The following is a 22,862-nucleotide window of genomic DNA, read 5'->3' on the forward strand; positions in this document are numbered from 1 at the left end:
TTCTGGGCTGTGAGTGCACATTGCCAGCTCATGTCCAGCTTTTCACCCACCAGTACCCCCAAGTCCTTCTCGGCAGGGCTGCTCTCAATCCCCTCATCCCCCGGCCCGTATTGATAACAGGGGTTGCCCGACCCAGGTGCAGGACCTTGCACTTGGCCCTGTTATCTTTTAGGAAGACCCTGGGTGAAACACCTTCAGGGACAGTGTTCACCACTGTCTGTGGTCAGTTGTTCCAGCAGTGAGTTATAGTCAGCGGCTAAAAACCACACCTTGTTTTACCTTGAAAGGTAAATCCTAAAGCCATTTTGGATTTGCCAACAGGCAACATTAAAATGTCATCTTACACGAAAATGGGCACCAGCCCTTAGGTGTAAAAAATTAGCGGACCTGCTCTGTTTAACACACAAAGGCTCAAAGCGCAAGGGAAAGCTGTGTGTTGGACAATGCTCCTGAGGGTGGCTTGCTCTAATTCTCCATTCTGCCTGTCCCACAGTGATGGTGGTTCAGGGCTGTGTAAAGCACTTTCTGTATCACCTCTGCATCTTGCATCTCATCCTGGAGAGAATTTCAGATTTAAGGCTGCCTTGATTTTCTCGTGCAGTCTCTGAATCAATGATCACGCTTCATTGCTCATTTGCCTGGATGGTGGGAACTCGACGCGGAGTTCACTCATGCCTGCAGATACAGATTTGTATTTCTTCTTTCCTTGAAATAGGTGTAGCCCCACCAGGACGAGGAACCTCCCATCTGGCTTTGATACCCTGCCGGGACTCAGAGGGTCCTCGTTTTCCCAGCCTGTGTTCTTTGGTACAGAGCAGAGACAGAAACTATCGTCCTTGCCGGGGGGCCAAGAGCATGGAGGAGGTCAGTGCATTGCTGCTGCATGGTGCCGTCCGCCCTAGCTCACACTTGAGAAGGAGAAATACCTGATCGCTATACTTTTTCACTTATTAAAACCACACTGAAATGGCAGTACAAGTTTTGAATAATACATGGATTTTTCATTACTCTTTATTGAAAAATTCTTCACTCAGATAAAATCATGAGCATCATCACTTCCTGCTGGAAATGCTTTCACAATCACATATGCCCAGATTGCAATCCCAGGGTCTTATCCTTCAGCCATACTGTCTTTTTGCACCAATACTTACTTTTTTGAATAGTTCTAACTCATTATGTTAGACATTTTCAGCCATTTTAGAAAACATACGCATCAAGGAAAGCCTGTATACTGATTAATAGTCTTTTTCAGCACAGCATTTTAAAGCAAAATGAACTCCCTGCATCTCGGGGCAGAATTGAAAACAAGATTTTAAACCTCATCTCCTCTGGGTCTGTTTACACTTTTGCTCAGGTCTCCAATCCTGTTTCACAAGAAGGCTACACATCCCAAGCTAGGAGGAATCTGGGAAATAAAAGACGCACATCCCTTCCCTCCCTAACAGTCCTTAACTGAAACGAACATGAAACACATCCGACTCCTTCCTGAGCATCAGTCAACATGCTTTATCCTTGATGCCAACCAAAGCATCCCGCACCAGCAAGCGCAAATCAAACTGCTGGACACAAGTCTCTGAGGCCTTTGGGAAACTATGGGCAGGACGGCTGGCGGCTGTACCAGTCAGACTGCAGAAACTCCGAGGGTAGAGCTAGCAGAGGTAGTGCTTGTTGTAGCTATAAAAATACCATTATAAATACATAGCTACTGTAAGTATGTAGCTGCAAATATGTCAGACAAATATAGTTTGTGGTGAGAGGTGCTGCCTTTTATTAAATGAACTTACAGTCAGAAAAACTATAAAAATCTTTCAAACTCACAAGCTGTTCTTCCAGTCTGAAAGGTAGCAATCTTCACAGCTAAATATAGCTTAAGGAGAACGACTCAGATTTATGGAACATATCTCACATTTCTGTTTAATGCCCATTTTTAGCATTCAGTGGAATCAGGAGTTTGCATTTTTATGGTGATTTGCTGGTTGCCTTGAAATTCAGCTCTGAGATAAGATGAGGTTTCCTATGTTTTCCCATGTTTGTTCAGGACAGCTGCCCTTGGGGCCGCGGGGCAGAAGGGTGCCCACCACCGCTCCTGGGGAGCTCTGGGCAGCAGCTGGGGTCTCCATCCTCCAGAGCCTGGTGCACATGTGTGAGAGGCTCCGGAGGACACAGCTGCCCTGTGGTCCCTGGCCACTTCCCAGGAGCCGGCCGAGGAGCCCTCCCAGGGTACCACACCGTGTGCTCCCCAGTGGTACCAGTTCCAACTCAGTAAAGCTTTTTCTGTTCATCCTTGGTGGTATGAGGGGCTGTTGATGGAGACCAGCACTGGGATCATAGCTCGGGGATGGATGTGCGCTGCCAGTACAGGAGGGATGCTGCGTCTTTAATAACCATTCCCAAGGCAGGAGCTGTAGGAGAAATCTTCAGTGAAGCAGTTACCTAAATCAGCAACCACCCACCCCGAGAGCCTGGCTCAGCACGGCATCCCAGTGAGCTGTGCATGCAGTGGGACGTGACCATGCAGCCCCTTTGGTGTCTGTAACTCATGTGTGACCGGGCTCCTTTTGTGAGTGCTGCTAGAAATACTAGGTGTTTTATGAATGGTTACCTATGTGTGTCTCTCTGGGAAGGACGGATATCACACTTTTGACAAAAAGACTTTCAAAATTGATTGACAGTCAAGCCTGGCAGGAGCCTTTTTTTTTTGTTCCATGGGAAATTCCAGAAAAGAAAAAAAAATCACTTTGCTATATGTAAGAGAGGGACTCCCAACTGAAGTGGGGCGGGTATTTCCATGAGAGGTTTGCTAGCTGTGACTTATGCTGACCACAGCTCCTGAAGAGGAGGCTGTAAGTGGGCATCAAAGCTATTTCATAGAATCATAGAATAGTCTGGGTTGGAAGGGACCTTTAAAGGTCATCTAGTCCAACCCCCTGGCCATGGGCAGGGACATCTTCAACTAAATCAGGTTGCTCAGAGTCCCATCCAGATGCTGGAGTCTTGGCTGTGTGGGTTTTACTATCAAGCCATCTACTTTGACTCATACCTCAACTAGATGTATTTCATCCACACCTTCTCCACCATCAAATCTGCTGTGCTCATGGCCGTAGCTTTTGACCTCTTTGTCATGATCTGCAGCCCCTGAGGCATACATCCCTCCTGACAAACTCCCTGGTCACCAAGACTGGTATGGGGTTGACCATCCAGGCAGTACTTCTGGTGTTCCCGGCCTCCTTTCTCCTGAAGATGCTGCAATGTCACTGGGTAAATGGTCTCTCGCACTCTCTTGTCTACACCACACATCAGTGTGGCCCAGTCACATTTATGTGACATTTATGAGACAGCAGCATTTATGGCTTAAGTGTTTGCTCTTTCCCCAATGGCTTCAGACTTATTGTTACTTGTCCAGTTGTACATCATGATCCTTAAGACTATCTTGAGTATTGCATCCAAGAAGGAACAGTCCAGGGCCTTGAACACTTGCATCTCCCATATCTGTGTTGTCCTAATCTTCGACATCCCAGTGATCGGTCTGTCTATCACTCACAAGTTTGGGAAAAAAATGCTTCTCCTATTGTTCACATCCTCATGGCCGACACCTGCTTGCTGGTCCCACCATGATGAACCGGACTGAGTACAGTGTGAAAACCAAACAGATCTGTACCCGTACCACCAGAAAGCTGCAAGGAGCCAGATGTGACCCCACAGTCATGGTGTGAGCTGCATCAGAGCTGAGGGGTCTGACTGTGATTGCACGGGTGGGTAGGTAAAGCCTTGCAGGTGGCAGTGGAGTCACACAGCTCAGAAAGGCAATGAGAATTAAGTTAAAAGTTTAAAGGCAAACTCATCACCCAGTGCCAACTTGAATAACTGCTAAGACTTGGGCAATAAAATTCCAGTTGAAAAGTGTGCCATTTTTATGGTCAGACGTGGCTTCTTGCATTGCGTGCATAAGATGCTATTAATTAGAAGAAATGCATATAACTAAGTGATGTAACTGCATAAATATTTTAACCAAACATAATTTCCTCTATTGATTTTCCTCTTACAATAATGTCTAATGGAGAATGATGTTCTGTCCTCTTTCTTTGGTAAAAAAAAAAGGAAGGAATAAACACTTCAATGAAGTTTAAAATGTTGCAGCAGAGTACTGGATATATCCACCAATATTATGCTAGGAATATCAGCAATTTTTATCAGTTAATTAGGGAACACAGCCATCACAAGGATCGGAAAGGGGTTATCAGTAAGAACAGTTATTCTCAGTGGGTACAAAGGAGAGTTGAAGATTAACCAGAAAAAGCAAATGCAGGCTATCACGAGATAGGCAGTTTTCACAACCAGGTCTGTGGGTCTGCAGAGGAGCTGACAAGGGAGGTCCTCGAGGTGGAATTCCTGCTGGATGAATCATCTCAGAGAGACCAGATAAGCTGTGAGACACACCACAAGGATGGGTTTGCCACAGGTCTACCAGGGTTTCATGTACAAAAGTAAAGGTGTATGTCTGCACCATGAGCCTGGTGTTTCCAGGGCATGCCAAACCCTGCTGCCTGTGCACAGGATGGGCTGTCAGCCCACGAGCAGAGAGAACTGGGGATCTTCTTTCCTCAGTAATACATGCATTATTAATCCATGAATTTATTGTGTATTTCTATTTTTATGTAAACAAACAAACAGGGTTTGGAGCAGGAAGGAGTTAATTCATATTCTATTCTATTCTATTCTATTCTATTCTATTCTAATTTTGCTGCCTGGCACTCAAAAGTCCCATTCCACCAGCATTTATACCCATTAGGCTATGGTGCGAGCTCATCAAGTTTTGCCTCCAGACACCTTTCTGAGCAAAGGCTCTGCATCTGCCATCTCCTGGCCTGTGCCTTGGGAAGGCTGAACCATACTTCACACTGGTTTTTCCTCAAGACCCGAGCTGATGCACGGCTTTGTGGGACAGATACAGTAGTAAGGACAAGACATACATGGTCAAGACCCAGCCTTGAAGAGCATTAGTGGTCTACTAATTGCATGCCTTCAAGGGATGGAGGAATTCCTCAGGCTCTGGTTGCTCAGGGGCACTTTCATTTTGGCCATGTTGGACACTGAAGGCAGAGGTGGATTAACACACAGAGGTCTCTGGCTGATCCTCACGGATCTATGAATTTCAGGGAGTTGTTGTATCACCCCGAGTTCCCTGCTGTGATCTAGCCCTGCTCATCACACAGCCCTACCTTATGTGACCAATCCTGCTTGTCCTAGGACCGTGAGATTTCTCATTACCATGCTGATGGCGACTGGGGAGTTTCTTGTGTCTGCTTCTGTTGGGGATGGTGAAATGAAGGATTTTCTGGTCCACAAGTGGGAGACACTTCCAGACTGAAGTCAGGTCTGGCCCCAGCCCTTCCCCATCCTAGCAGAGCTTCAAAAATGTCTCTGGGAAATGTGGGCTGCCCAGGGATGCTTGGTGGTCCCAAATGTGGGCTTCCCTCCTTCCCCTCCCAACACACTCTGCTCCAGGTGCTTCTCCTGGCCCCATGACCCGCTGCTCCACCTTCTTTCCACCTACCCAGCCCCAGGCTGCAACACCTCCAGAAAATTGCCAGAGCTGCCCTCTTTTCTCAGAAGCCCTCCGTCACCTGCAGACATGATGTAATTCTCTGTAATTCTCTGCTTCAACTCTCACCCCACAAATGGGAGGAATTTATACTGGGTTTTTTGCCTTCCTTTGCCTTTTTTGCCTGTTGGACAATGTCTCTGCTCAGCAATATTGCAACCGAATCAGAAACCAACAGGGACTGATGGGACCTGCTGGGCAGGAAAGCAAGTGTTCTTTCTGACACAAGCCTGCACTCGGCTGTGTGTGAGCAATCCTTGTCCCCGGGCAGCATTGGGGTCCTGGGGTTTGGGACAGGTAAGGAGCATGTCCCAGCTGCAAAGCCCCTGGCTGGCTCTGGCTGCTCCCTGCAGCGATGGAGCCATGGGCTGCCCATGTGGGTCATCCTGCAAGTGGAAATGTGCACATGGCATGGCAGCATTTTGTGATATGGCAGCAAAAGCCCCAAAACCTTTTAAAACCCTTAAGCGCCAATCATCTGGAGCTGCAGATCTCTGAAAGGTCCTGTGCTTATTGTTTTAATGCCTTCTTTTGAGACTCGTGGAGGGAAAATATTTCATCATTTGCATCTGGCTTTTTCCTCAAGGCAAACATTTCCTGAACATTTCTACCCTGACCGACAGATTCACTGTCCATATAGTGACCGAGTAATTTCTTAATTCTCTTTTTTCAGTTATTGCTTAAAAAACCTCTTTCTTAAGTCCTTCTTTCTCCTGGTTATGGATTTTTCTGTGTGGAAAAAAAAAACCCTGTATGAATTTCCCACACTTGCTACATTAGTATTCATACTAATCCCTATCAACTTCCCCTTTCTTCCAGTTTTCGTATTTTTTACAGCTGATTCACCTTCCTGTGTAAATCAAAGAAAGAAAAGTGTATGTGTCTGTGTCTGTCTGTCTGTCAGCTCCCACGAGCTCTTAATTTTCTGGTTATTTTCTACCAAGTCTGACAGAGACGGAACAATCATGGGGATATCAAGAGCCTCCAGGTTTAATGAGAACAGTCAGGTCTCTGGAGACGGGAGATCCTGCCAGTGACAGGCATAAGGTAAGAGTCTGGAGGGGCAGCTCAACCCACTGCTCAGCATCGGGAGCTACGTGGGATGCAGAGCAGGGGAGGACAGACATTGATGTTCCCATTGTGCAGGGAGTGACGTGCTCACCTACGTGGTCTTGAATGTGGCTCTTGGGAAGATGCAGAACGTTGAGCCACAAACCATTTTATAATAATTCACCCCATTTATTAAAACTTCTGGTTTTAGTTTTGTTTTCCTGAAAAAGATCTCATTTGGGGGCAGATCTCCAACTATTACGAATTAGCAAAAATTCAGTGGTGCAAAGGGAGCAGTGCTGAGTCTTGGAAGTAGGAAAGACCAGTAAAAATTAAAGGATTGACTATGTTTATCTAGCTTGCACTGAAGGGGTCAGAGAAACCTGAACAGTAATTCCTGCATTTAGTCCAACACAATATGTTTTTCTCAGCTTATACCTAGGAAAATGTTTGATATTTTCTGAAAACTTTGAGATACAAGATACAGAAACACGCACTCAATGGGGAGCTGGACATGGCCGTGTCCAAGCAGAAGATATGCATCTCATCACCATGTAGGTCCAACCAAACCCATCAATAAAGCTCTGATGGTAATGGTATAACACCAGATTGCATCAGCCTGAATTCTGATCGATGGTTCCCCACTAATTTCTCCTTTCTCATTAGTGTTGCAATTTAGTCTGAGGAAACATCTAGCAGGAAATCTGATCAGCAGTGATGATGGGCTGAGTCTAAGAAAGGTAGGAAACCGGGTTATTTCACATGCATACACTCTCACTCTGCTTCTTTGGTCCAGACCATTTCTCCATGCTTTCCTTTCAAAGGAATAGCATCCCTGTCACCGCACTTGCCCAGTCCTGAAGAGTACTTGGGACACCTTTTCTCGAATGTGTTTGTTTTTCATAGTGTAGACGATGGGGTTTAGCATAGGTGGCAAGAGCACATAGAGATTGGCCAACAGGATGTGAACATGGTGGGGGATGTTGCGGCCAAACCGATGAGTGAAAAATGAGAAAAATGCTGGTGTGTAGAAAATTAATATAACGCAGGCATGAGAGCTGCAGGTGCCAACTGCCTTGAGCTGGGCATCCTTGGATGAGAGCCTGAAGACAGCCCGGAGGATGAGGACGTACGATACCCCAATGAGCACAACGTCCACACCTGGGGACAGAAGGGTGGTGGCAAGGCCGTACCAGATGTTAACAGATATGTCGGCACAGGCCAGCCGTGCGATGCCCATGTGCTCGCAGTAGGTGTGCGGCATGATGCTGTGTCTGCAGTATGGCAGCCTCTGAAGGAGGAATATTGTTGGGAACATCACACAAAAGCTCCTGGCTATTGCAGCCAGCCCTATCCTGGCTATCACTGAGTGCGTGAACACTGTGGCATATCGCAGGGGGTTGCAGATGGCCACGTACCGGTCAAATGCCATGGCCAGCAGAATGGTTGACTCTGCAATGAAGCTCAGGTGTGTGAAGAACATCTGGGTAAGGCAGGCATGGAAAGAAATCTCCTTGGAAAGGGACCAGAATACGCTCAGGGCTTTGGGCACTGTGGAGGAGGATAATACGAGATCTGCCATGGCTAACATGGCCAGGAAGAGGTAAATAGGCTCGTGGAGGCTTCGCTCTGTCACAATGACAAATAAGAGGATGAAGTTGCCAAGGAGCGCCGCGATGTACATCAGGCAGAATGGGATGGAGAGCCAGGTGTGCAGGTCCTCCAGGCCTGCCATGCCCAGCAGAAGGAAGGAGGCAGGCTGTAAGCTGGTTTGATTGAGAGCCGCCATGGTGGGATGATATCTGAATTAGTTTGGGCTCCCTTCCCTGTAAGTGAAAATAGGGGAAGAGGTGGGGAGCACAGTTCATAATACAGAAAAACACACCTGAGTTTCCCTAGAGCACTTTATTTCTCCGGATCCCAAAGTGTTTTAAAAAATCACTCCCCTACTCATCGGGGAAGTGTGCTTGAGATACTGACTCCAAATCAAGTAATAAATTAAATTTAAAAGTGTATTTCTTAGACTCAGATATTGAAATCCAGAAAAAGGATTTACCAAAGTTCACAAGCTTGGCAAAGGACCCAGGAATCCGGCCCCTCCAGCTCCAACTGCTGTTATTTATTGTGCTTTTATTCTGTAGCACCCAAAAGCATATGAGGCAGGCGACAAGTTGGGACTGACTGACACTGATTTTATACAACATGCTATTTCTTTCAGTACCCACCTCACCTCTCTCCTCACTCATTCACAGCACATTTCGCATGATGACGGACTAGGATCCCTGCAAGGCAGGGAAGGCTCGCACAGCATCCAGGGCAACAAGGCTGTTTACTGATGGCTGCATCGCATCAATATGACAGGATGAACCACGAACCTGTGCAGAACAAAGCAGAGTGGAAGATCAGCACCCCACAGAGTACGTGATCTCAAGGAACGACTGTGTGCTGGGGAGGCAGAACAGCCGCTGAATTTTAAAGCAAATTTAGAAGGAAAGGTCTAAGGCAGAGCATAGCTGTTGATAGGCAAGCTGTGCAATCCTGGCACAGAGTTTACACAGAGGAGCTCAGGATCCTCAGTGTTTGCTCATGTCAGAGCCCAAGGATCGCCCCACTGCATAATGGGGTGCGGGGGCATTTGCACCACAGCTGGGTGAAATACAACCCAGCAGCGCTGCCCTAGTGTAATCTGCCCCACACTGTGTCACATCTTCCTATTCTGGTCTCAGCTGGCCACATCTGCCACCAGATGTGCACCGGACGAGCCCAAATCCTCCCATGACCCAACATGCACAGGGTTTGTGCGTGCGGAGTCCTCTCTCTGCACGTCAGGGACTGCTGCAGCTTTTCTGCTTGGTGCTACCTTGGGACTTTTGTCTCTGCTTACCCTTCCTCTGCAAGTTGCTCAGCCCTACCCAGATGGTGATTTGCAGTATTTCCAGAGAAATAACAAAGCCACCTGTGAGGGCAGCATCAGCCAAACTAGTTGAAATGTGAAGAAGAGCCATGAACCCTTCACAGAAAATGGGTGGTCAGGGCTAGGTCTCCGGCTGCTTTGACTGGCAATAACCTGTCTGGTGATGATAGCGGAAACATTTGCTGATAGCCTTCTGCTTCTTCGAATGCATGAAAGGCATGAAAGGCAGCATGAGGTCATCAGGTAGATATCAGCTTTTTAGAACCAGGCTGTGATGTCCTGCATGAAATGTTGATTCAGGTGGAGCCTGGGAAACTCTCCTGCAGGTAGCTGCTGCAGGTAGCACACCCTTCAGGTCAGAGAAGGACCCTGGAGCCAAAGTAGCAGTATTTACATGACAAAACCTGCCTGGAAAATGGTGTTTCTCATCTCAGAGCCTAAAACTGCAGATGGGAGTGGTCCAGGGGAGTTTCTCCCAACTGCAGAATTTTATCTTCTAGTTCAAATCAGGTACCTCAGCCACAGAGACCTGCCAAATGACAGCTACTGCAAATAACTCACCAGCTCCCGTGACAGCCAGGAATGAGGATATCTGCCTCTGAACCTGAGGGGACACCTGCAGAGAGGGGCAGGGAGGTGGCAATATTTATACACTCCCCCTGAGTCCCCATGGGGCTCACAATGCAGCTGGGAGCAGCAGAGCTCAGGTCTATGCTGCTTGGACAGATGTGATGGAAAGTATACAAAACTAATGGGGTTTCGAGTGGAACTCCTTCAATGTGAGCTGCCTGGTGAGAGATTTCCTTTCATTGCTTCCACAGATTATGGCATGGGACGGAGCACACAAAGCCTTCAGAGTGCTGTATCATCTCCTTCACGGGGGGGGGTTGGGATGAGGTGGGATGGCTGAAGACATGTGGATGAATGATGCTGACCTCCTCCAGCCAGCCCTACCGAGATGACACAGGATCTGCTGCGATCACTGCCTCTAGCCTTGCTCTGCCTGCCTCCGTGGGTGTTCAAGCGCTGCTGCTTCAAGCACCAGTGTGATTAATACAATACATGTGTCTGCTCTCTGCAGCAGGCTTTCATTGCCATTCCTGGTCTGAATGCTCAGCATTGGCTTGTACTCTGTGAGGACTCTCTTTGGGGGCATAAAAAGAAAATCCAATATTAACAAAGAGTGGGAATGGTCAACAAGTGGGTGAGCAGAAAGAGGTTGTGGGGAAATGGAAACTAATAAAAGTAAGAAGGAAGTCAAACTTGGGTAGCTTAAATTAAGCACTAAATCTAGACTTAGTTGCTGAAGTAAAACCAGACAGATTGACTTTAGCCAGATATTTTCTTTTTCAGACATTTTCTTTTTCCTTTCTTCTTCCTTCCTTTCTTTTTTTCCTTTTCTTTCTCAGGAAAATTGTGACCTGACATCTTGGGAATCAACATTTCAAGATTAGATTTTCAAGCCCCCAAAATTGGGATATTTGCAAAAAGTCATTGTCACCAGCTGTTGGCATGTGCATGCCTTATGGCTGTCCAACCCCAGCACAGATATTGTAGCACATAACCCCTGGCTCAGATTGACTCTAGTGTAAGAATGCATGGTTGTAATTAAATAAGGTCCTCAAGCCTCAGTGACCCACTTGACATATCTGTGGCATAGGCAGACTAATGCTTTCTAATGCCTGAAAATCCATTTTACACTGGTAAAGCTGGAATTATCTATGTCCCACACCTAATTTGGGTATCCTTCCCTGTGGGTGAGTCAGTGGCACATAGCTCTCACGGGGTCTCAGCATGGGGGACTGATCTCACCTCATTTCTCTCTCTCACCCTGCATGCAGGGACCAGGACCTAGAGCAGTCCCAAACACGTCAGGTTTTGGCATTGCCCAGCAGCTTTCAGGGGTTCCTCTCTCCTGTCCCACGCTGGTGGCAAGCTACGGCTCAGGTTTGAAAAGCAGGCATGGGGTTTAAGTTCCTCAGCTTTTGGATTTTCAACCTAAAAGTCTCAAAATCAAAGCACAGCCACCTTTTGAGTGCAGCAGCCATATTCAGGGGTGTGTGTGGTGTGCAGGTCTCTGTGCACATCATCCTTTCTCTGACAGAGGCTTAATTGAGGCTCCTCTGCAAAATGCCTTCAGTAAGCCACTCAGGTGAGGACCCTCTTATGGAGACTTTACTTCTGGACTGTCTCCCTGCTTCAGAAAAAGGAGGAAAATGAGAAAAGGAAAAAGAAAAGGAGAAAAAACCTTTCTGTGAAGGTCCTGGCATGGGACAAAGAACCTATGGGGTGCATCTGGCATGGGGTAACCTGTGTGACCCCATGGATTTGCTTTCTCATTTGTGGTCTCCAAAGCAGAGATATGCCCCCCTCCTTGCTTACATGAGGAGCTCCCCACCGTGGGCTGAGGCCACCGGGGCCTGGGGGCGGCAGGGATCGGGAGCATCCCGCCTCCCGCCTCCCGCCCCGCAGCACCCAGCAGAGGGAAGCAACGAGCCGCACTCTGCCCGCCCGCAGCCTCCCGGGGGTACCCAGCCTGAGCTATGGCAGATCCCCCGGGGAAAGGGGAGTGGGAGTTTGCGGGATCCTGGCTTCACACATCCCCAGTGCTGCTGCCAACGCTCTTGGTTAGCAAGACGGTGTCTTGCTCTGGCCACGCTGATGCCTCTGGGCTCCCAAGCTGCGATGGAAGGACTTGCTCTGGGGCAGCGGAGCTCAGCTCAGCCTGCACCAACATGGGAGTGCTGCAAGGAGCTAGTCCAAGCGCTGTCTAACCCAGCAGCCTGGCCACCAGCAGATCCCTGGGGAAGAGTTTAAGCAGAAGGCAAACATGCTGTGGCACTCCTCAACGCAGAAGAGCACGGGGGCTCCTCAGCCAGGGAGGGTATTTTGGTATCAAAGGATTGCTCTCCTGTGAATTTATCTTGCTGCTTTTTGAGCTTGTAGAAACCTTTGCCTTCCACAACATGCTGCAGAGCTCTTCCCCGAGGGAGAGAGTCTGAGGACAGCTCCGAGGTTGAGGACAGCGGGTCTCACCCATGAGCAAGGCTCTGCCAAGCAGCTCTTGGGCGAAGGTTGTCTGATCGAAGCTCTCGCCAGAACAACCCACAACTTCAATACTGGAAGAAGCAGAATTACTGGTCTCCAGGGTCCTTAGTTGGGGCTTGTCATTTCATTATACATAGGAGGATGCATATATGTGTCTTCATGGGTTATATAGATGTATGCCAAGGGGTTTGAGCCTGGAAAGGCTGGGAGAATCCACTGGACCACTTTTTTAAATATTTACAGTTCCCAGTAACAGTGCTCCCAAGGACATGTTGATCTTACTTGTTACAGTGCAGGGTGCACAGTCCATAACAAACACTGGCAGAAAACATGGAAACAGTTCTTAAATGTTTAAATTGCTTCAAAATGTCCTTCCAAGGGCAGTCAGTTTATACAGTGCCTGCACCTCTGGGTCAGCTGGAAGAGAACAGCTCCTTTTGAAACAGCGCTACCCCATCAGCCTAAGGGGGAAGAAATCAATCTTCTAAGTGTAAATGAGCCAGTCTGAGGAGGCGTTGTGCTGCAGTGCCTTATGGAAACTCCAGCATACTAATTAGTGCATGCTAATTCAGGAATGATAGTTATTTCAAGAAATCTGGTGTTGTAGCCTAACCCAGGCAAAATGCTCCAGGTGAAACAAAGAAAATTCTAGGGAGGCAAGCACTTGTGTTTTAAAGAGAAAACAATACTGTTGGTTAACATCTGAGAGTCCAAAAGCCATTGCTTGATATAAAGGGTTCCCCTTGCAGACCTGTGGGGGGCTGCTTCTATTATCAGCCCCTGTTTGGGACGCCAGTCCAGCTGTGCCTGTAGAGGGTGAACCTTGCCAGACCTGGCCCGCTCTGCTCCTGATCGCCCTCATCCTCCACCTCATATACAATGGACCAAGTCCGAATATCCAGTGACTAGCCTGGTCTCCCTGGGACCACAGACGGTCCCAGGTGGCCAAAAGGACCGTCACAGAGAGCAGTGCCTGCCTTGGCACCCACACCAACACCAGCAGTGCTCACATAGACATGACCACATTCTTCCTCGATGGCTGGTCAGGACAGGACATGACCCTCGCCCGCTTGGTTCACAGTCACTCTTGTGTCCGTGGGTCCCTCGAACCCTGGAGCAGACCAGAAGCCTGTCCAGATCCATGCCCAGACCCTCGCCCGCTTGGTTCACAGTCACTCAAATGCCCAGACCCTGGGCCCCGTTTGTCCACTCTCCAGATCCAGCCTTGGGTCTTTCTGGCTTCTGGTCTCCTCCCATGCATCAGTTAGTCCAGCTTGTTGTTTGTCACCAAATCCCACGTGTGTACCCCTGTACACAGACAGTAAGGTCACTCAGAAAAGAGCCAGAAGTGAGTTTAATGAGCAGACAGGACAGGCTGTGGTGATCAGGTGCATGGCCTGGAGAGTGCATTGACCAGCAACTTGTTTACGCTCCATCAGCCCCTTTACCAGTCCCGCTCCATTTTCCTGTGCTGGTTCCTTCCCAATCTACCCGGATCCCTCCCTTCCCTCCCCTTTGGTCCTTCTCCTAAACATCCCATAATACATTTTGCACATTCCCACAAGTCCCTTAAATCATCCCATATAAAGTTTTACACAAGCCCCATCGAATATCCAGCACTAAGTCTGCTCTTTCACAGGGGACCCTGATGACAGGATCCCGTCTTTTGCCTCTGTTTATTTGTTGAAGAGCCATTAACCAGATATCCTTACAAACCATGGCACTTACATTGCAGGTATCTACGTATCCTTTACCTTCCATATACCTTTTACCTTCTTTATATCCTTACTTGCCACATATCCTTACATCGGCAGAAGTTTGGCATGTTCCCCTCTCCTGGCTGGTCTTCTTGGGGGTTGAACCTTGCATAAGACAGTTGGCAGTGACCATCATATTGGCTTTACTGGAAAATGGCAACCCTGGACTTGCGGACCCCTTTGGCAGAGCACGCTCAGTATCCATCTCCGTATCGTTTTGGTTTTCATGCTGTAAATGGTAGGATTCAGGATGGGTGGGTCAAGGAAATGGATGTTGGCTGTGAAAGCATAGGCCTGGGGGGACACATGTTTGCCAAACTGGTGCATCGTGGACAGGCAGATCATGGGGATAAAGAAGAGGAGGACAGCACAGATATGTGAGATGCAGGTGTTGAGGGCTTTGAGATGCTCCCTCCAAGTTGCAATGTTCAGGATGGTCTTAAGGATGAGAAGATAGGACAGGAGGACAAAGAGCAAGTCCAAATCTAGTGTGGAGAGTAGCACAAAAAGGCCATAGGTATTGTTAATCCTCATATCTGAGCCTGCATGTTTGATGATGTCTGGATGCAAACAGTAGGGATGGGAGAGCTTGCTGACCCTGGTGAAACACAGCTGGGTCAGCAGGATTGGGAGTGGGAACTGGACAAGGGCGGTCCTCACGATGATTGCCACACATATCTTGATGGTCACTGAATTGGTGAGGATGGAGGAATATCATAGGGGGTGGCAGATGGCCACGTAGCAATCGAACGCCATCGCCAGAATGACAGCAGATTCAATATCCGTGAAGGAGTGAACGAAGAACATTTGGGCAAGGCAGGTGCCAAAGCTGATCTCTCTGCCCTCCAGCCACAGCATCTTCAGCATGGTTGGGAATGTGGAGGTGGACAAGCCCAGGTCGGCCCCAGCTAGCATAGCAAGGACTAGGTACATGGGCGCGTGGAGGCTCCGCTCTGCCCTAATGATGGAAAGGATAGTCAAGTTCCCCAGCAGTGCCAGGAGGTACGTAGAGCAGAGAGGAACAGCAGACCACATCTGAGTGGTTTCCCATGCTGGAAAGCCAGCCAAAAAGAATGATAGGGTCCTGGTCTGGCTGCTGTTGGTCCTGGGTGGGATGAAACAAGGATGCTCCATCTCATCCCTGAATAGCTGCCCTGGAACGAAAGCCAGCAGGATCACAAGCCACACACAAGCAGTAAGAAATAGGAATAGTCCAGAAGCCCTTCAGTCTGAAGCCTTGGATCAGAGGCATCACCATGACCAGCAAAGCCGTGCTACAGCAAAGCTTACCTGGAGCTGTACTGAAACAGTCTGAGTGTGCTCACCTCCCCCTGCATGCACACTCTGACACAGAAACCATGCACAGACAGAAAACACGTGTATGTGTTGCATGCCCAATGTACACAGGGTCTAGCTCTGGCTGCCTGGTATAGCAGGAGAATGAACAATTTTTTTAAAAAAAAATGTCCATCCGGGCTTGTGTAAATGCAAATTGAGAGAGGGAAGTGACATTGCAGTTAGAGAGGGCTGGTCTTGAATTTTGAGCTTTGCTGGGAATCTCTGGTGAAAGAAGAGGCGCTGATAATGGATCAGATACTGGTCTGCCTGTGGAAATATAGCACCTTTCTTAGGAATGGAGACGGGTAGAGCCTGGCCCTTTTAGACCGACAAAACACAGGCCATCTACAAACACATGGAGGGAAAAAGATCTACTTAAGCTGAAGGATAGTGATTACTCACAAAGCAACATGTGTAAATTATACACAGATAAAGGTAAGCTGCAAATTACAAGGACATCGTATCAAAGCAGGATGTCTCTGGACATCCTCCCACTAGAAATACAGGGAGGAGATGCATCTGCTTTTACAGAAAGTTTTCTTTCTGCAAACTCATGCTGCCTCATGCTGCCAGGAAGGATGGGGACAGGATTCAAGGGCTGTAATCTCTAGAGTCCTTTCCCCACGGTACTTGCAGGCTTCACTGCATGCCTAACTTTGGTCCTCACGCCCGTCTTTGAAGGACCATCTACCACAGGGTATCCACCTGTAAGTCTAGAAAAGTATTTGAAACAACTTAAATAACTGTAAAACCATTACATTTTAAAAAATCTATCTATCCATTCAGAAAATTGCAGAAATATTGCCGTTCTTTCCTCAAATTTATAAGGCTTCTATTCCACAGCACCTCTCTGCCCTTCCCTGTCTCAGTGTACAGGTTTCAGGCCCAATGGATAACTCCAAAGACAGAACAAGTTCCATGGATTGATCTGGGCTTGCACAAAGCTATAGATTTTAAGGTGTGGGAGTTTTCTCTAGTCCCCAACAGAAACTTATCAAAGATCATCCCCCGCATTACATGGAGGGGAAGGAGGAGGACTTACTGGAGAAAGTTATCTTCAGACACAAACATCTGACAGGATCGGTTAAAGCATCCATAATTCCCAGTTCAGTCTCCACCCTGAGAGTACAGGATCTGTCAGAGGTAATTTTTAATTAAAAAATTAATTAAAAAATTAATTGCCCTAAATTGCTGGTATGCCTGATCTCTTCCTCCAGAGGTCTGACAGTGCTTTACACTGTGCTAGATGGATGCTGCATCAGTTGCATGCATGAAGACCTGGGGAACCTCCTTGTCTCATCCACATTTTATGCAACAAAACAGCACACTTCCACTGCAGCATGCACTGGAGCAAGGGAGCACCATGATTTTAAGCAGGCAGAGCTTGCTGGGACTGTGCTGGCAGGAGGGAAGAGGAGACTCCTACTCCCCCTCAGCAGCCAGGGTGCATTTTCAGCACCTCAGCAGAAACAAGACCCTCCCGAATTTGAGATCGGGTGCATCCCATCTCACACATGTCACAGCCTGTCAGGAAGAGCCTAAGCACAAGAGAAAGGTGAATCCTTTAGGTTGCTTTTCTAAGTGATGACTCATTTTAACTCCTACAGTTTGATGTACTCCAAAAAATGACAAATTCCACAGATGTACCCCAGGATTTCACTGAGACTGGGTGTCCTCACAAAGCTGTGAGTGGAAAAGGGGCTGCACCCTGCTTTAGCATAAACAGTGGTTCTCTGAATGGATGCAGGGCTGCCTATCCCCCTTTGCAGGCAGTGAAACATGAGAGTTTGGGGTCTCTGAGAGCTCTCCCATCTCCGTGCCAGCCCTCTGGAAAGGGGACAGAGCACAGCTCCTTGGAGCAACACCCACCTCGGGTAGCTGAAATGAGCTGGCCCATAGGAGGGTGACAGGGGTGTTTGCAGGTGCAGGCATCATGGACCCTGTCCACATCTGGGAGCAGTCAGCACCCAGCTGAGCCCTCGTCAGTGGCACAATGCAATCTTCCACGACAGAGCGAAGAGCCCACTCTCCTGCCTTGCTCACAACCGCCTTGAGCTTCCCACCAGCTCCGCTGCAAGGAAGCAGCCTGCTCCTGACCATCAGGGCTCACAGCAGCAGAGGATTTATAGAGGACCCTGAGCAACCCCCCTGTGGGAGAGGGCTGGCCTGGGAGCATGAGGGTTTTTGGTTTCTCAGCGCTCAGAGAAGATGCATTAACTCCCACAGCACCAGGTCCACCCTGGCATGCAATGCAGCTCTGCACTGCGCCATCGGTCCCTGCTGATGGCAGCACGGGATGCACCCTGGAGACACCTTCCAGAGATGCGCTCCTCCTCCCGGCCTCCCCCTCCCCGGAGAGTCAGGCCAGGTGTGGTTTGGGTAGAGGAGCTCCTGCTCTGTGGCAGGGTGATGGATAGATGAGTCCTCAAGGTTTTTCCCAGCCCCACTTCAGTTCTGTGGATGTGGAAGGAAACCCTGCAACAGGTCTCTGGTCTCTGGAGCAGACCAGAGCTATGTGGTCTTGTGTCCTGTCCCCAAAAGTGGCCTTAGGCAGATGCCAAGAGAATATAAGAACAGGGCAAGCATACTTAGTAATTCCTCAAGCACCTTTCCAGCCCTCAGCAGTTTGTGGTCTAGGGGATTCCTGAGCCAGAACTGGTTCATATATACATAATAGCTCAGGAAGGACTTTTTCTTCCTCTAAAGGTTCACTTGAATTTGAATTTTGGTAACTGCAACACATAATGGCAAGAAGATCTAGAGCCACCACTTTATGCTTGTTCTGAACACGCTTCTTTGGAGGGCTCCTAATTCATGTATTGGAAAAGACAGTGTACACTTCATCCCTGCCACCCATTCAAAGGTGACTTATGCTGACACAACCGAAAGCAGTGTCCATGGTGTGACAGCTGCCTTCCTGACCGGTGCTGCGTGCTATCTTCAATGTCAGGTCATACATCTTGGTTCTCCAAGATGTGTTGAGTTTGCCTTCCGGGAACACCTGTCTCAAGCTCTTTGGTCCCTGTGGGACCCACATCTGCATGGTCCCACATCTGCATCTCTGCCTTCTTCCACCTTCCAGCTTTCTTCTTCTTCACCCACTGTTTCAGGACCACTTGTCTGCCACCCTGTCCATGTCCTGCTGGCCAGCCTGGACCACCCACACCATAAGCCTCACTGGGTATGGGGTGAAGACCAAGGAGATGTGGGCATGGGTGTTTGGCTTGCTCTGTTAGAAGCAGCGCAGCCTGGAGCCCAGCACTGCTCTGGCAGGTGAGGCTGGATGAGCCTAGACTCAGCAGCCTTCCCCCCCGGCTGTCCCCAAAATACCTCCCTGAACATCCCAGCTCCCTCCAGCTGCCCTGGGTCACTCGAAGCTCCTGCGGTAACTCACCCTGCTTTTAGTCCTCCCATTGGGGTGCTTCGGGGTGGGGAGCATCGTGAGCCCTGAGTGCAGCCACTGGAGCGGTGAGAGAGAAACGGGATTCGAGTGGGCACTGTGAGATGGTCCTCAGGGATCAGGGCATGAGCGCACGCCTGGGTGACATGCTGAGTTCGGCTGGACCAAAAGAGATGCTCCAGGACATCCACCTCCATCCCCATCAGCTCTTTGTGGGTTTTCCCTGCACAGACCCCTTACTATGCCCTTATCATGTGACAGCAGACACTCTTGCAGTGTTGCAATTATACTTTAATTCAGAAGGTCAGCAGCATGTCTAGGTATGATTTAAATCTTGTCTCAGCCCTCAGAAAGGTTCTTGTGAGAGGCAGGAGGTTCATGGGGGTCTTCCTAAATCTTGGACTAGATTTTACCACAGCACTTGGTGCACCGATGGATGAAGCATTTTGAAAACAACATAATAATAAAATAAATGTCCTGGGTGGATTTCATCCAACTAGAGGAAATGATGAGAACAAAATGCTTTAATGGCCATTGTTAGTGAGGGGGAGAAATGGAATATTGAGTGCTGAACATTGTAGCTCAAGAGCCTCAGAGTGGATGAAGATGGTCAGATTTCAGTATCTAAAGTTATATTTATTACTGTATTCTTTGGGGCTTGTCTTTCCCCACTGGTAAAACACTAATGAAGAAACATGGTGCACAGGGATATAGTGAATGCATTTTTATTGCAAGGAGGAATTGCATTAGGGAAATGTTAACTTAAACATCTAAACCATTTGCGTTTGTGCAGTCATTTTGATGGAGGTTTGTTACCGCAGCCATCACAAACCCCTGGCTGACCGTGGGGAGCAAGCCAGGTTGGAGGCAGCAGCTGCAGCAGCTCTGCCACTGAGCACTGCGTTTGAGCTCTCCGAGACCATGAGACTGATCACAGCAGGTCCTGCCTGGAATGATGGCCCAGGAGTGGTGGCAGGTGCCTTATTTTCACGGTGAACTGAGATAAGCAGACCATGTTCCCATCCTGGATACCTGGGTGTAAATTCCACATGGCTACACACAAAAACCACAGTCCACATGGACCGTCAAGAGGGACGTTTGCTCACCGCTAGCTCAGGCACCAGCACCGACTCTTCACACGCCCCAGGGGACAGAAAGTGGTGTACAGCCCTTTCCTTCTGCCCTGACCCAGCACAGCCCATGCAGGTTGACTGCAGACTTGCTGCAGCACTGGTAACTTCTGCAGCAGGTTACTACATGGAGCCAGGATCTCATCCCAGTGCGTGGACCTTGCTCCCAGTTACTCCAGTTGAGATGCAGGGTTAGGGGTGGCAGACGGATAAACTCTCTGCGGGCACAACCCCACCTGCGCCAGGGGATAAACTGGCACGGGGGCTTTCCCACAGCACAGCAGAGCTGAGACAGTTTCTGTAAACCCAGGCACCTGGAGGTGACGTTAGAACCTTCCCAGTCCAGACCAGCTCCAAAGGGGTTTGCTGTCTCTGTGCCCAAACACGCAATGAGAAAGCACCAGTCTCTCAAACGCTCATGCATGTGGCTAATTCCCATTAAAAAGAGGTGTATGTGAGAGTCCCTGAGTGCTGCTATAGGGTCAGAACAAAGGATGAAAAGGGTACAGAGGAGGAAAAGGAAGAAACTAGGAAATTCACCCACAAAGTCTGTCCTTGTGCATCTCCTCAGGCCCAGAAGGTGTGGGAAGGGACTTGGTCCCAGCCCAGAAAAGCCAGAAAATGCAGCAGCCGGATGCCTTGCTCTTGATGGAGACAGGGTGAGGCCCTCCCCCTGGGAGTCAGCTGCTGAGAAGGCAAAACTGGGTTTTGCTAGAAGAGAGATTTACTGAATTGGGGAGGGGGTTCACTGGAGCAACACAGCTTCATGCTGTGCAGGCAACAATGCAGAATAGGGCATTTATCGGGGCAGGGAGACACTGTCCTCGCCCTTTTGCTCAGCTGGTGGCCCTGCACATCTGCCTCATGCTGATGCCCAAGGTCCGTTTTTTTTATCACCAAGGTCCGTTTTTTTATCACCAAGGTCAGCTCAGGAGCAAAATTCACCCCCGGCCAGATGGTCCGCTGTGTGCACAGGGAGCAGCGAGCCCCTCGCAAGGCTCTCAGTTTCCTCCCCAGCCTCCACGGGTGGTTTCTGACGATGCTTTGTCACCATGAGAGGATGGACCCTCCAGGCTAGAGACTCACAGCAGGAGCGATGGGTGCGAGGGGCTTTCACACACCTTGCTGATGTGCAAATGAGAGTGCAAAGCACTGGGGAGCAGCCGTGCTGCTGCTCTGGCTTTGTGTTGGTAACTCCTCTGGAAAAGAGTGGGGTAAATCAAGCCTTGGAGGAGCTGGTGGCATCTTATTTCCCCCCAGCTCTGCTCTGCGCTCCTCTGCCCTTCATCACACAGGGAACCAAACCTGGGTTGTACTTCTCAGAGTGGCTTTGGATTAAGCCCCAGATTAACAGTGGTTAGCACCAAACACAGCCTGGCTGGAAAATCAGCACCCAAACTGGGGAAGGGATTGGGGCATCCGAATCCCAGCACCTCCTCTGGAAATCCCAGTCACTGATGGGAGCATGGTCCAGAGGAAGCCCAGGTACCACCGGGCATCCCCTTGCCCAATGCTCGCAGGCTGGCAGCACAACCGGGTGTCCAGAGCTGTGCCTCAGTTTCCCCTCTTACCCCATCCTGCCCCGATTTGGCATGCCGTGGGGTTTCACCAACACTAGAGGGAGCAGGAACTCTCCCACGCAGCGGGTTTGCGGTCCTCCAAAATTGCACCTCCCTCTGGACCTGCACAGGGCACGGGGTCTGTGTTGTGGATCCGGTGCTGTGCCGGGCCGGGGCCCCGCAGCCACGATGCACCGTTCCCTGGGCAAAGGCACACACACAGCTGCAGGGGCTTCACGGGGAGGCAGGGGGTCCCGGGGGGAACAAGCCAGGTCTTGCCGCAGCAACTCTTGCAGGGTGGCTTGGCCAGCCTTGCTTTTCTTTCCCCCTTCCTTCCTTAAACCCATACCTCAGTTTCCCTGCCTGGAAAAAGAGGGCTTGCTTTCATCTGCATCATCCTGAAGGTCTGTCAGTCCTCTTCCCAGCGTTGCATGTGTGAACCGGCACAGAGGTTGCCCCAGGGAGTGGCATATTTCAAACATGAAGGAAAAGGTGCTTCCCAGGGCAGTGATGGTGGCTTCAAATCCTGACTGTGTGCCTGTTGGGAAGGGGCTCGTGTAAATCACCAGCTCCTGGCATGACAGGAGATCCCAGGTGAATTTTGTGCCTTGTGATATATGGGAGCTCAGTCTGGGCAGTTTAACGCTTCGGAACACAAATGTTTTGTGCCATGGATCACCCTAAACCACATTTACCCAAAAGCTCCTCAACCCCAGTGAAAGAGGCCAGCTTTACAGCACATGCAAGAGCTTGCCCGGAGCACAGTAGGCTCAGCACTCACCTGCACGGAGTTGGGCTCAGTACGGTTGAGAGGGCATTACACAAACACCAAACAGACCTGGCATTAATTTCCAGCCAGAATGCTAACAAAAGGTTGGCTAAGGAAGATTATAGAATCATAGAATCATAGAATCATTGAGGTTGGAAAAGACCTCTAAGATCACCGAGTCCAACCGTCAACCCAACACCACCATGCCCACTAAACCATGTCCCTAAGCGCCTCATCTACACGTCTTTTAAATACCTCCAGGGATGGGGACTCCACCACTTCCCTGGGCAGCCTG

At 49.3% G+C, this 22,862-nt stretch overlaps 2 protein-coding genes and 1 pseudogene across 2 annotated transcripts; 1 reads left to right on the forward strand and 2 right to left on the reverse strand.

Annotated features, from left to right (window-relative positions):
• Positions 1-3,713, forward strand: part of LOC109279532 — an 8,313-nt pseudogene extending 4,600 nt beyond the window's left edge.
• A 3,777-nt stretch (positions 3,714-7,490) lies between these two features.
• LOC103901167 (olfactory receptor 52B2) lies at positions 7,491-8,441 on the reverse strand. The gene has a single exon (XM_009282006.1). It carries the CDS (start codon positions 8,439-8,441, stop codon positions 7,491-7,493), a length of 951 nt encoding a protein of 316 aa, XP_009280281.1.
• A 6,062-nt stretch (positions 8,442-14,503) lies between these two features.
• On the reverse strand, positions 14,504-15,406 carry LOC103901168 (olfactory receptor 51L1-like). Its single transcript, XM_009282007.1, is given in 1 exon segment — positions 14,504-15,406. A coding segment is annotated over 1 exon segment (903 nt).
• Positions 15,407-22,862: the final 7,456 nt, after the last annotated feature.

This window comes from Aptenodytes forsteri, unplaced genomic scaffold (genome assembly GCF_000699145.1).
Source record: "Aptenodytes forsteri isolate BGI_AS27 unplaced genomic scaffold, ASM69914v1 Scaffold485, whole genome shotgun sequence".
NCBI classification, from domain to species: domain Eukaryota; kingdom Metazoa; phylum Chordata; class Aves; order Sphenisciformes; family Spheniscidae; genus Aptenodytes; species Aptenodytes forsteri.

Coding starts and splice junctions, on each gene's coding strand:
- LOC103901167 (XM_009282006.1), bottom strand. CDS start 8,441: ATGGCGGCTCTCAATCAAACCAGCTTACAGCCTGCCTCCTTCCTTCTG.